Source organism: Colias eurytheme, chromosome 11, assembly GCF_061535395.1.
Source record: "Colias eurytheme isolate Ceu_HAF_F1 chromosome 11, ilColEury1 Martin Lab GWU primary, whole genome shotgun sequence".
NCBI classification, from domain to species: Eukaryota; Metazoa; Arthropoda; class Insecta; order Lepidoptera; family Pieridae; genus Colias; species Colias eurytheme.
In genome coordinates this window covers 6,242,784-6,253,680 of record NC_142990.1, presented here as the reverse complement: position 1 = coordinate 6,253,680, position 10,897 = coordinate 6,242,784, and the positions used below count along the sequence as shown (strand labels likewise).

Below are 10,897 nucleotides of genomic sequence, written 5' to 3'. Positions count from 1 at the left end.
AGAACAAAAATAACATAAAAATACGCAAAAATCTACATTATATTCATATTCATTAGCTAGGAGCAGCTAGGAGGATATATTTTATATCCTACATATGTCGGTATGTCTGTGGCATGTCGGACACAGCTTTTCATTTGTCATATTGTCAAAACATTTCGTATAAAAAAATTGTCAATGTATGTCAACAAAAATAACTGAACCATCGAGTCTGAGATGAAAAGGTCAATGGATAAAATATCTTCGGAGAAATCGACATCTGAAACAGATGTTTTGTTTTCATTTAAACGTTATTTCATGAATAACGTAGATTCCTATCAAGGGGAATACATACTGAAGGAAGTCTCGAAAGTATTGGAGAAAAATGCGACGGAATCAGTTAAACAAAGTTCCCAAACAGTTTTTGGGGAAGAGGTGGACATAGCGCTAGCACCACCACCAGAACAATTCTATGAAATCATAGGTAAAAAAAGCTCTAATTGTTTTGCTTTTTCTCTATCGTATCCTCTAAAAAGATCGCTATAATGCAACACACTCGAAAAAACTTAATTAATATATATAGTAAAAATATTTTGGTATTTAGCTCTTAGAACTATTTATCATAATATCTGTTTCTGAAAATTCAACGCTCCACGGTCTATGAAGTGAATGAATGTATATGTACCTATATTGATTCCTAATATTAGGAACCTTTAACCGACTTATCTATCACAGAATAAATATCAGAAGCGTGATTATGAAATAATAGCATGCTTTCGATATTTGAAACCAGAACCCTAAAAATTGTTCGTCAGGTACCGTTACTGATTCAAAGATCAAGGCTGTTGATAATGTCACACGCATCGTATCAAAATCGGAATGTTTGCCGATCATGCTAACCTGTGGGACGCTTATATTGGATATCAGCTATGACAGGGATGAACTCTCTTATGTTATGGATTTTTTGAAGCGTTAGTATGATGCACCACCTTTTTATATAGTCTTGTATTTTATTTTATTTTGTCATAACAATTTTTAGTTCTGAAAGATTTATTAGAAAAGCAAGCTGATGTACAAGCTCCAACCGGAAATGATGACGACGGTGGCGCGGGAGAGTCCAAAAAACGATATTTGATACTGATATCCACTGTGATGACTTGGGCTCTCACTAAACCATTGGATCCGGTAAAGTTACTCTTAATTTTGTATATAAAATATAAAAATAGTTTGGAAAATCCAAAAGTGCACGCCTCATAATTTTTTTTTAATAATTATTTATTAATTATTATTTTTGTTTATTGAATAACAATTAAACCACATCGAATCAGACCCTGAAAAATGAAAGGGTTCTATTCCTGAGCATACTCAAGCGTAAGTGAAAAAAAAAGACTCGATTAGTAAAGTATTTCGGTCGCTATCGTGTTAACAAGAAAAAGGATCCGCACATACAGACACACGGACGTCCAAGACAGAACTTTTTTAAACTGTTTTTTAACTAGTTTAAATAACAAAAATGACATCAAAAATATCATGAATGTTAAAAATAGTGTTTTTTCTTAATATGTGTGTGTATGTATTATCTTACAAGTGCAATGTATGATACATAAAGACATTTTAAGTTTGAAAAATCAGATGTTTTGCGCGAAGTGACAGTAGTACCCACCTCAACGCTTCGCTTATGAGGCGTGCAATAGTCAATCCTTGATATAAGTAGGTAGTTATAGTTGTACTTATTTTGTTTGTAATTGATAAAATAAAAAAACTTCAATTTATTTCCCAGGACACTCCAGATATGCCATTTATAGAGTCTGATTTTCGCAAAAGAAAAACTCATCCTAATTATAAAGTGCATTATGATATTGAAAATGAAGTTATTGGAATTGCAAGAAAATATAAAAGTCAAATAGGGTATGATTTTAAAAGTATAATTTACAACAATTGAGTAGATGTAGACATCTTGGAATTTAATTTGCATTCTAGAAATTATTTATCTGAGCATTATCTATGTCGTAACTGCTATAAGTTTAATTATTTCATAATTTTATGTGAGTTTGTCGGTCTTTAGTGCAATAGTGATCGGTACGGGGGTTACGTATGGTGGCCGGGAGGACGTGCTTTTCTATTGGTTCCAGAAAGCATGGGAATGTGAACCATTACTCCCGATTCTGGGACGTGGTGGGAATGTCATACCTCTTATTAATGCACAAGATTTAGCTCAGTAAGTATTTACAACATACATGGATATAATGATCTAATAGGTAATTTTATATCGAATACAAATCTAATCAAAATTGGAAGAATTTTTATGGCTTTGTCGTCTTCATTTGACGGCCATGATTAGATTAAAAACACAATGGTATAATAAGCTTTACCTACTTATTCATTCATGAATTTTTACACACCTAATGCTAATCACTGTGAGTAATAGTGCATATTTTACTCAAAGAACAATAGAATGTTCATAGTGTCGTGCAGAAAACCATTGAAGTGGGTAGATTAGGTACTTTTAAGTTTTTATATCACGAGAGTTCGGACTTAAATTAATTATTGATAAAGAAAACATTATCAATATATTATCTATTTTAGCGTTTTATTGTTTGGATACATTTATTAGCATTAAGATCAGTTTTCATCCTAAACAGGTTTACCGAAGGTAATAATGGGAGATAACATCGGCCATACATTTCTGATAACATTCTAGGTATTTAAAGATGTCTTGTTTTTTCCAGGATAGTGTATAATTTAATAACTGACTTCCCAAAGAAGCTGTATATTTTAGCAGTTGAACAAAATGTTACGAAGCAGAGAGAGGTATTATTCTTTAACTGATTTCGCTATATTTTTCACATAAATTCTTATATTTAATGAATATAAAATGAAATATTTTTAGATTATTAAGCCTCTTGGTCGGATTGCTGGTTCGGGAATGTTTAAATGCATTCCGCCCGAAGATGCATTCTTAATTACCGAGATAGATGTAAGGATTTTACGTTGTATTTTTTTTCTTATCACTGAAATAATAATAATAATCATTACATATTATTTATAGCAACGAATATATGATTTAGTAAATCTAAACTTAAGTATGGAACCGACGTTCATTGTTGAGACAATGGGTTTACAATGGACCTCGGAACTCACATTTGCCGAGAATGTGCCCGCTCTTATGAAGCAATTCAAAAAGGAGAGAGGATTAAAGCCATTCAAGGTGAATCGACTCAAAAGTTTTCTATTCATAATTATGTAAACGATTAAGAATGTTTATGAATAGACAATGTTTTTTTAAACTACCACCAATTAGGAATGTCTTTTTTTTATTGTACAATAGGGGAGCGCTTGGTCGCTTAAAGTGAGAAGAATTTTCTATTTGGTTAAAATACATATTACCAGAAACATAACTAACTACCAGAAAGTAGAAAAAGCAATAATTTATTCAAAAAAAGAAACATATTCTTTTTATAGTAACTATATATTTTACACCTTAGCTATAGGCTCTATTATATATATCTATAGTACATTATGGAAATTGTGTAGAATATAATATAGGTAGTTACTTATGGTATTTTAGGGTAATTCATAGTTACTGACTAGGTATATATGTAATTTATTCTTAATTTGTGTAGGTTATCGTGTATGGACCTCCAATTGTTGGAAAAACAACACTATCGAAGCTTATTTGTGAAGCTTATGGATTGGTTTATATTTCTCCAGAAACTGTGGTCGAAGATATTATAAAAGATTTAGTAAGTTTCTGTTCTTACGTAGGTACTGCTTATCGTTTCTAGGTAAGTACATACCTTAAAACCAGTGTGTTTAAGTATTTTTTACCTGAACAGCTAGTTGTTACAATAATTCTGTGCAACCCCGTATATTTGTAAATATGTATATCGGCCAATCACTAACTACTTAAATATAAATTAACTGGCCGATTAAATAAATAAAATCGCAATTGAAATCGAGTCAAGCAAACCTTATAGACATGGCGAGTTCACCACTGGGAGGTGGGTGAGACAGCGGATCTTGTGATGCCAACTGGTGAAGAGGAGGAACCAGTGGCTGATGATGATGATGACGCCGGTGAAGAAGAAGGTGCTCAAGAAACCGCGCGTCAGACCCTCGCTATGCTGCAGACCGGACGAATGATTAGTGATGAAGAACTTTTGGGGTTTCTTATTTGTAACTTTTTATAGCTAGATTTGTCTAAGTATGTTTATATTTAGTAGTGTAGTAATCGTTGGTATATAATAAGTATATAACACATTCATTAGTATGTAGTTTCTTTTTTTTCATAGGATGATTATGAAAAAGTGAAGACGTGATAGTTTAATTAAAATTATTTCAGATATTTACGTCAAAGAATGCTTAATCGTGAAGCTCTTAATAGGGGTTGGGTTCTCGATGGTTTTCCAACAACATTAGCGCAATGTTCAATTTGTAAGTTTATTTAAAAACACGTATAATTTAATCCCTTTATGAATCCGTGTCATAATTTTTGGTAATGCTCGTTATAGTATTTGATAAAGGTGAAGACCAAGACTCCGAGGCGGGCGAAGAGACAGAAGAAGAGCCATTTGACGAAGACGTAGATTTGTATAGCAATGTATTGAAAAAGCTCTTGCCAGGTAAACTATAACCGCTCTGAGTCATAGCCGGCGTTACACAGAAAGCTCTTATTGTTCCTAATTTACAGATATCGTTGTGTCTTTGGAAGCAACTGATGATTTTATCTGTGATAAAGCGATGCGCCAGCCAGACGGTGACTCACGGCTGGATGAAGAAACGGTTCTTAAACGCCTCAGTGAATTCCGCATGAACGACGGTCGTGACGTTTCTCCTCTGAATTTCTTTGACGAATTAGACATACATCCACTTATTGTGCCGGTGAAAGAACACGCCGATTATTCTATGAATGGCGCGTACGCTGCCGTTGCTCTGAGAATGGGACGCCCATGCCGATATGGGAAACTTATTGGTTAGCTTTTCACTAGGTATATATGCAACTTTCACTGATAAAACAAAACATGTATTAAGTAGTAGGTAACTAACTGATTTTGATTCTATTTTTTTTTTGTTAGTTAGATGAACCCATCTTTGTGCATAGATATTAAAGTGTATTCGAGATTTCATTAAACCTTGACTCATTCTTAAATGAATAATTAGTTAATTAAAAGATAAATTAATCGATTTTAGGCAATTTTATCGAAATGTAATAGCCGTGTAAAACGTTAATTGTATTACACAAATCTACTTACATAATAATAAGATTTATTAATTTTATGTAACTAAGTAGATAATGCGTCTCGATAAAAATTAGGATAAAACAATAAAATCTTTCATACAGCCTTAATTGAAGCGGCAGAGAAAAAAGAGAAAAAGGAATTAGAAACACTTCGTACGAAAGAAGCAAAGGCATTATTGGAACTTGAAAAAAAGATGCAAGAAGAACGTGAAGATAAAATGGAATATTGGGTAGGTGTAGTTGTGCTGTGCTCTACATAATATGCACTCAGCACTACTTACCAAGGAACTATGCCAATGATATCATAAGTAAAAAGGTTGTAGGTTTCAAGCGCTCCGAGACCGGTACGTCCAAAATGTGGCTAATTAGCCACCAATTTGCTTCACTTGTCACTTTTTCCCTCATGATAGTTGAATCATGCCACTCTCTCTATCGTGTCTGCGTTTGTGTGATTTTTTGACGATTGAAAGTTGTGTTGGTAACCTACCTACACCGTTTTACTTATGATATCATTGGACTATGCCATCACTCCAGCTATGAGTATTTTGAATTTTATTAAAGGATAATTATTTGACCGTAGTCTGAGTTATACGGCTTAATGCAAGAGGAGGAAGAAGCTGCACTGGCTGCTTCAAGCGAGCCGATGCGAAACTATCTTATCAATAATATATTCCCAACATTGACTCCGGCACTTTTGGAAGTTGCTAAAATGCGCCCAGATGACCCCATTGACTTTCTGGTATTATATTTCTACAATTATAATTAGGGGCCTTTTCCATTCCACTTTAATATTGGTTAAAAATCTAGCTCATTATAAGTAGTAAAAAAAGACCTATACTTAATTCAGTTATCCTTCTGCCCCTTACCAGATTGTGAATTAGAGGACGTTTATAAATCCTTTAATGACTATAAGTTAATCATTGTCCCAGATAATTATTATTTACATTTGTTGTAGGCGGAGCATTTATTTAAGCTTAATCCAACCGGCAAGATGCTAGAGCCAGGTTACAATTTGAAAGCAGAAATGTTACTTGGTAAAATTAAGATTTTGGATGATGCATTGAAAGAATTGGATATAAAGATTGATCCGCTACTACCACCTGAAGCCGCTGTTGAAGAAACGCCTAAGAAACATAATATTAATAGCATGAGTGCTCTATGAATTTTAAAATATGTCCATATAATAAACATTGCTTAATAAAATCTGTTATTATTGTTATTTAATTGAGTTTCGATTTAGATCTGGCATAGGTCTACGGATAGGATACGACGACATACATAATATACAGTATACACGCATTTTAATATACTAGCTCAGACAAAAAGAGTAAGTACGATAAAAAAAGCAAAGCAGGTTAAATTCCTAATGTATTGTATGTAAATATGTATTGAACTTTAGATAAAGGGAGTGAGGAAATTGTGGTTTTATAGCAGCTAGTCGTTTTCGTTGCTCTTAAAAATGTTCGATAAATTTAATGAAATTACTCAACACACACTAATTATTTTACTAAACGAAATTAAAGTATAATGTACTGGGCTCGATAGATATTAGGTATACAATAATGATTGTCCTGAATGGACGGGTCACTTTAATATTGTGATGTTATCTAGTCTCGCGTGACCTATGAAATTTGTTTTCATGCAATCACGTATTTGTTAATGACGGACAAACAGTGGATGTTATGATACTTTTCCATTTTAATATGAAATGTAAAAACAATGTGCTTTTTATGCTACTAAATTCATTTTAAAACCAAAAAAAGGAGTTAAGAATTTCAAGAAAATGTAGTGATAGTTAAAATCAATCATAATGAAGATACACCCGCAACCTGTTTCAAAGAGTCAACGTAAAGGCCTCAGAAATAGGAAAAATTGGTTCACAGAACCAGATATTAAACAGAGTCAGGATGACGGTATGCTTTCATTGTTCGCCACAAGTTTACGTCATCAGACCACAGAATTTTTCAACAACTCAACTTTGCATGGCGTCCGATATATAGCTGAAAAGGAACGACCGTTTTGTGAAAAGTAAGTGATACAAGTATCCTAACATCTACAAAATAACGATATGATTAGATAATGCAATAGTGGTTATTCTTTCACAGATTTATGTGGTTTAGTTTTACTGCTATTGGTGCAGTAGCAACTTGCATAATCATCGTGAGCTTATGGGAAAAATTTCAAACGAATCCTACTATAACAGGTATGGTTGTATGTGTAGTAGTTAGGCATAAATATTTTCAGATACTTATAGTGTAGTAGGTACTGTAGTAGCTAAAATAGTAAGCATCTTGTCTAATATAATGTAATTTTCAAAGGGTTAGATACAGATTTCCATAATTGGGATGTGCCTTTTCCTGCAGTCACAATATGTGATAGGAATCCTGTTGACGAAGAACTATTAACAGAATACATTAATACGTGAGTAAAGTAGTGAGTGTAGTAGTTATATGAAGTATTTTTCTAAGAATTTTTTCCTATAAACTTATATTTTCTATAGAATATGGGGTTCAGAACCACCGGCAAAAGCAGAAGAAATGTTAAAATGGTTATCTACACTGAGTTATCAGTCAATCGCAGCACGAGCCTCCGAATTTGTTAAGGATCCAGAACTTGTTGGCAAAACTGATACCGATGCATCTATACCGGCTCTTAATCCTAAAGAAGCTGTTTTTAGTGTCTGTATTCCATTTTTTTTGTTATTTACGAAGAAATAATAGTTACGAAACTAAAATATAATTCTGAAGAAATGATTGATTTGGGTATTTATTGTATACAATCTACCATGTAATAATTGCTTAGGGTTTATGTTACAGATTGTACGACATTGCGAAAATGCATTCTATGATTGTGAATGGAAGGGGGACTCTGAAGAGTGTTGCGATTTAGTGGCTCCTGTTTTTACCGAAATGGGTTTTTGTTACGCTTTCAATTCTAAACACGCAGAAAAGTCATGGCCATGGTAATTCACTCGTAGTTTGAATTACTTATAACTTTTATTGATTTGATTTGTAAATATGTTGCTGTTTTCTGGCCATTATAGTTACTGATTAATTAATTATTACGTGCGCAATAATATTATTTTTTTACAGGCAAACCCAAACAGATCAATTTTCTGAGGCTTTCATTCACGAAACGGATTCCAAATGGTCATTTATGTTTAACTCCTTACGCAACGATTCTACTATTGATGTACGTTATAACATCTTTTTAAATATTTCTAAGTTGTGGAATATTTAAACTGGAAATAAATCTTTTGTTTTCAGATCTATATTCATTCTACAGAAGAAATGGCTGGATTGGAACAGAGCATACAGCATTCGTGGGATAGACGGGTGGAAAAAGTATCGTTTTCAGTGAAACATACATATACTACAGAAGACGCAAGGCAGCTATCTGTTCGTCAACGACGTTGTGTTTTTGCGGATGAACAACTCTTGGAAACATCTAATATATATACGTACACGGCTTGCATGAGGCAGTGTCGTATGCAACGCAGTCGCTCGTATTGTAAATGTGTTCCTCATTTCTACCCAACTACTAGTAATGCATTTTCTTTCATGATTACATATTAACTTATTTGACACTTTGTCCAAGCATGAACTCATAATGATCCTTATTTTAAATTCATAAGTTGCTTCATTCTTACCTAACTAGCATCTCTCATATTGTCAAATAGCTATATAACTCATTCATTTCTATTTCTAGTCAGATTACTTAGTTGTATTATTTTGTAGAAGGCTATCGACATTGCACTGTGAAAGAATTAGAATGTATATCAAAACACGTGGCTGCCATTACGGATGTGACACGTTGCAATTGTGAATTGGGTTGCACTCACACTGTTTATGAAGTGGAAAAGTTGACGGAAATCGAGTAAGATGTTATTATCTAGGTACATATATTTTGTGCAAGTAAGTAGTGTATATAAGATTCTAATACTTACTTATTATTATTCCGCAGCATAAGCAAAGGCCCAGTAGCAACTAATTCATTGGAAACTGAGTTTGTCTCTTGGCCCATGGTTCGGTATAAACGAGAAGTATTGTTTGGTTGGGTTGATTTATTAGGTAAGCGAAATTTACAATCTAGTGTATAAGCAGGATTGAGAGAGTATTTAGGTAGGTAACCATAGGTATATTTATTGGTAGCAATTAGATTAAGCTAACTGAGTAGCGAGATAATACCATAGCGCAAGGGCTTAACTTTCGCGTTAATCCAATTTGATGCGAAGCTATATTTAATGTAGACCCTCGTAATTACTTATCTATTTGTGGATTCCTCTATGCCTATAAATAATTATGAATACATAGTATATAGGTACAGGTTGCATTTCAATAATAAGGATGAAAAGTACACTACCTACCTACATACGCCTCATTTTGACTTACTAAGTGATTTTAAACGTGATTTATTAATTAGTCGCCACGCACGTGTTCACGCTCTCTGTAAAGTGTGTAAAAACTAAAACGTAGCGTTAAGCAATATAACGAATAAATAATTCGCGTTTAAAATGTCTTTAATTTCTAAATGTTAACAGAACACTCGCTTACAATAAAAAACAAGAAAATACTATATATCTATTTAAATTGTTTTAATTAAATCTTCTATGGTATATCTGTTTAGTATCATTCGGTGGGATAGCAGGATTATTCCTCGGTTTCTCCCTCTTATCCGGAGTGGAGTTGGTGTACTATTTCACACTACGCGCGTGCTGCGCGGCCGCGCGCGACGCGGACATGTTGCGCACGGAGCGGGCGGAGAGACTCGCACAGCCCAAACCGCCGCATGATCTTAGTCTTGTGCCTTGGTATGTGAATAATGATTAAGCTATTGAAATGAAGTTCCTTATTGTGCGTTGTAAAACGGGACTACTACACGGAATTAAGACCAAAAGCTGAAACAACACTTTCTGCCATAGTTGAAAGCCGTGCAGTGTGCGCGTTTCTCTGTCTGTCTCTCTCTAATAAAAGTAACTTCGTTCCATCCAGGTGTTCCTTGCTTCCTCCTACACCTCTCATTTTTTATTAACTTTTGAACATTTTTAATGAATTCATTCAAATCCAAATCTTGGGAATATGTATTAAAAAATATGATTCATGTTGTTTTGTATTTATATACATTACGGTGTCAAATACATGGTGTACCTACTACTTTTTACGTATGCGTGTGAAAAACTATAATCTCATTTATGTATGTGCAATCTTTGTTACCGTGTATCAATTAATGTCTGACAAGTTTATTACAATTGAATTTATATGAAATACTTATTGAATACCAAGGATTTTTAATTGATTTCTAATTTTTGTTTAATAGGTGGAAACAACCGCCGCCACCACCGATGCCGAGACCACTTAAAGTTCGTCCAAAGGATATAAAGCCATCGAAATATTCACCTCCGCCGGGTTATACCGAATATCTGCCTTAATTTTTTTTAATAGTGGATAAAACTGTACATTCAAGTTCTTTGTATGTATAAAACTTATAATATATCGTAGTATATTATTAATAGTCTGTGTAATATATGCATAACCCATACCTAATTTGTATAACTCATATAGTAAATTACAACCTACGACAAATTATTTGTACCTATTTCATAATCTTTAAGATCTTGTTTATTAATGTTTGTCTTTGCTATTAGTGACTGCACTATCACTCTAATTTATAAGGTTTTAATTG

At 33.5% G+C, this 10,897-nt stretch overlaps 3 protein-coding genes across 3 annotated transcripts in view; 2 read left to right on the top strand and 1 right to left on the bottom strand.

The window, feature by feature from the left end:
• eIF3g1 (eukaryotic translation initiation factor 3 subunit g1) overlaps positions 1 to 10,897 on the bottom strand; it is a 123,434-nt gene that overhangs the window by 18,737 nt on the left and 93,800 nt on the right. The window lies entirely within an intron of this gene.
• On the top strand, positions 214 to 6,377 carry LOC149904620 (adenylate kinase 7-like). The gene is made up of 16 exons (XM_090107381.1): positions 214 to 460; positions 792 to 947; positions 1,016 to 1,161; positions 1,757 to 1,884; positions 2,042 to 2,194; positions 2,706 to 2,787; positions 2,867 to 2,953; positions 3,026 to 3,184; positions 3,600 to 3,719; positions 3,954 to 4,141; positions 4,319 to 4,410; positions 4,488 to 4,598; positions 4,667 to 4,948; positions 5,318 to 5,445; positions 5,796 to 5,954; positions 6,171 to 6,377. The coding sequence occupies exons 1-16, from the start codon at positions 214 to 216 to the stop codon at positions 6,375 to 6,377; spliced, it is 2,445 nt and encodes an 814-aa protein (XP_089963507.1).
• ppk23 (amiloride-sensitive sodium channel pickpocket 23) lies at positions 6,694 to 10,895 on the top strand. Its single transcript, XM_090107378.1, has 11 exons — positions 6,694 to 7,243; positions 7,321 to 7,418; positions 7,534 to 7,636; positions 7,716 to 7,893; positions 8,032 to 8,177; positions 8,308 to 8,407; positions 8,482 to 8,758; positions 8,953 to 9,091; positions 9,179 to 9,285; positions 9,842 to 10,025; positions 10,532 to 10,895. The coding sequence occupies exons 1-11, from the start codon at positions 7,026 to 7,028 to the stop codon at positions 10,641 to 10,643; spliced, it is 1,662 nt and encodes a 553-aa protein (XP_089963504.1). The 5' UTR covers positions 6,694 to 7,025; the 3' UTR covers positions 10,644 to 10,895.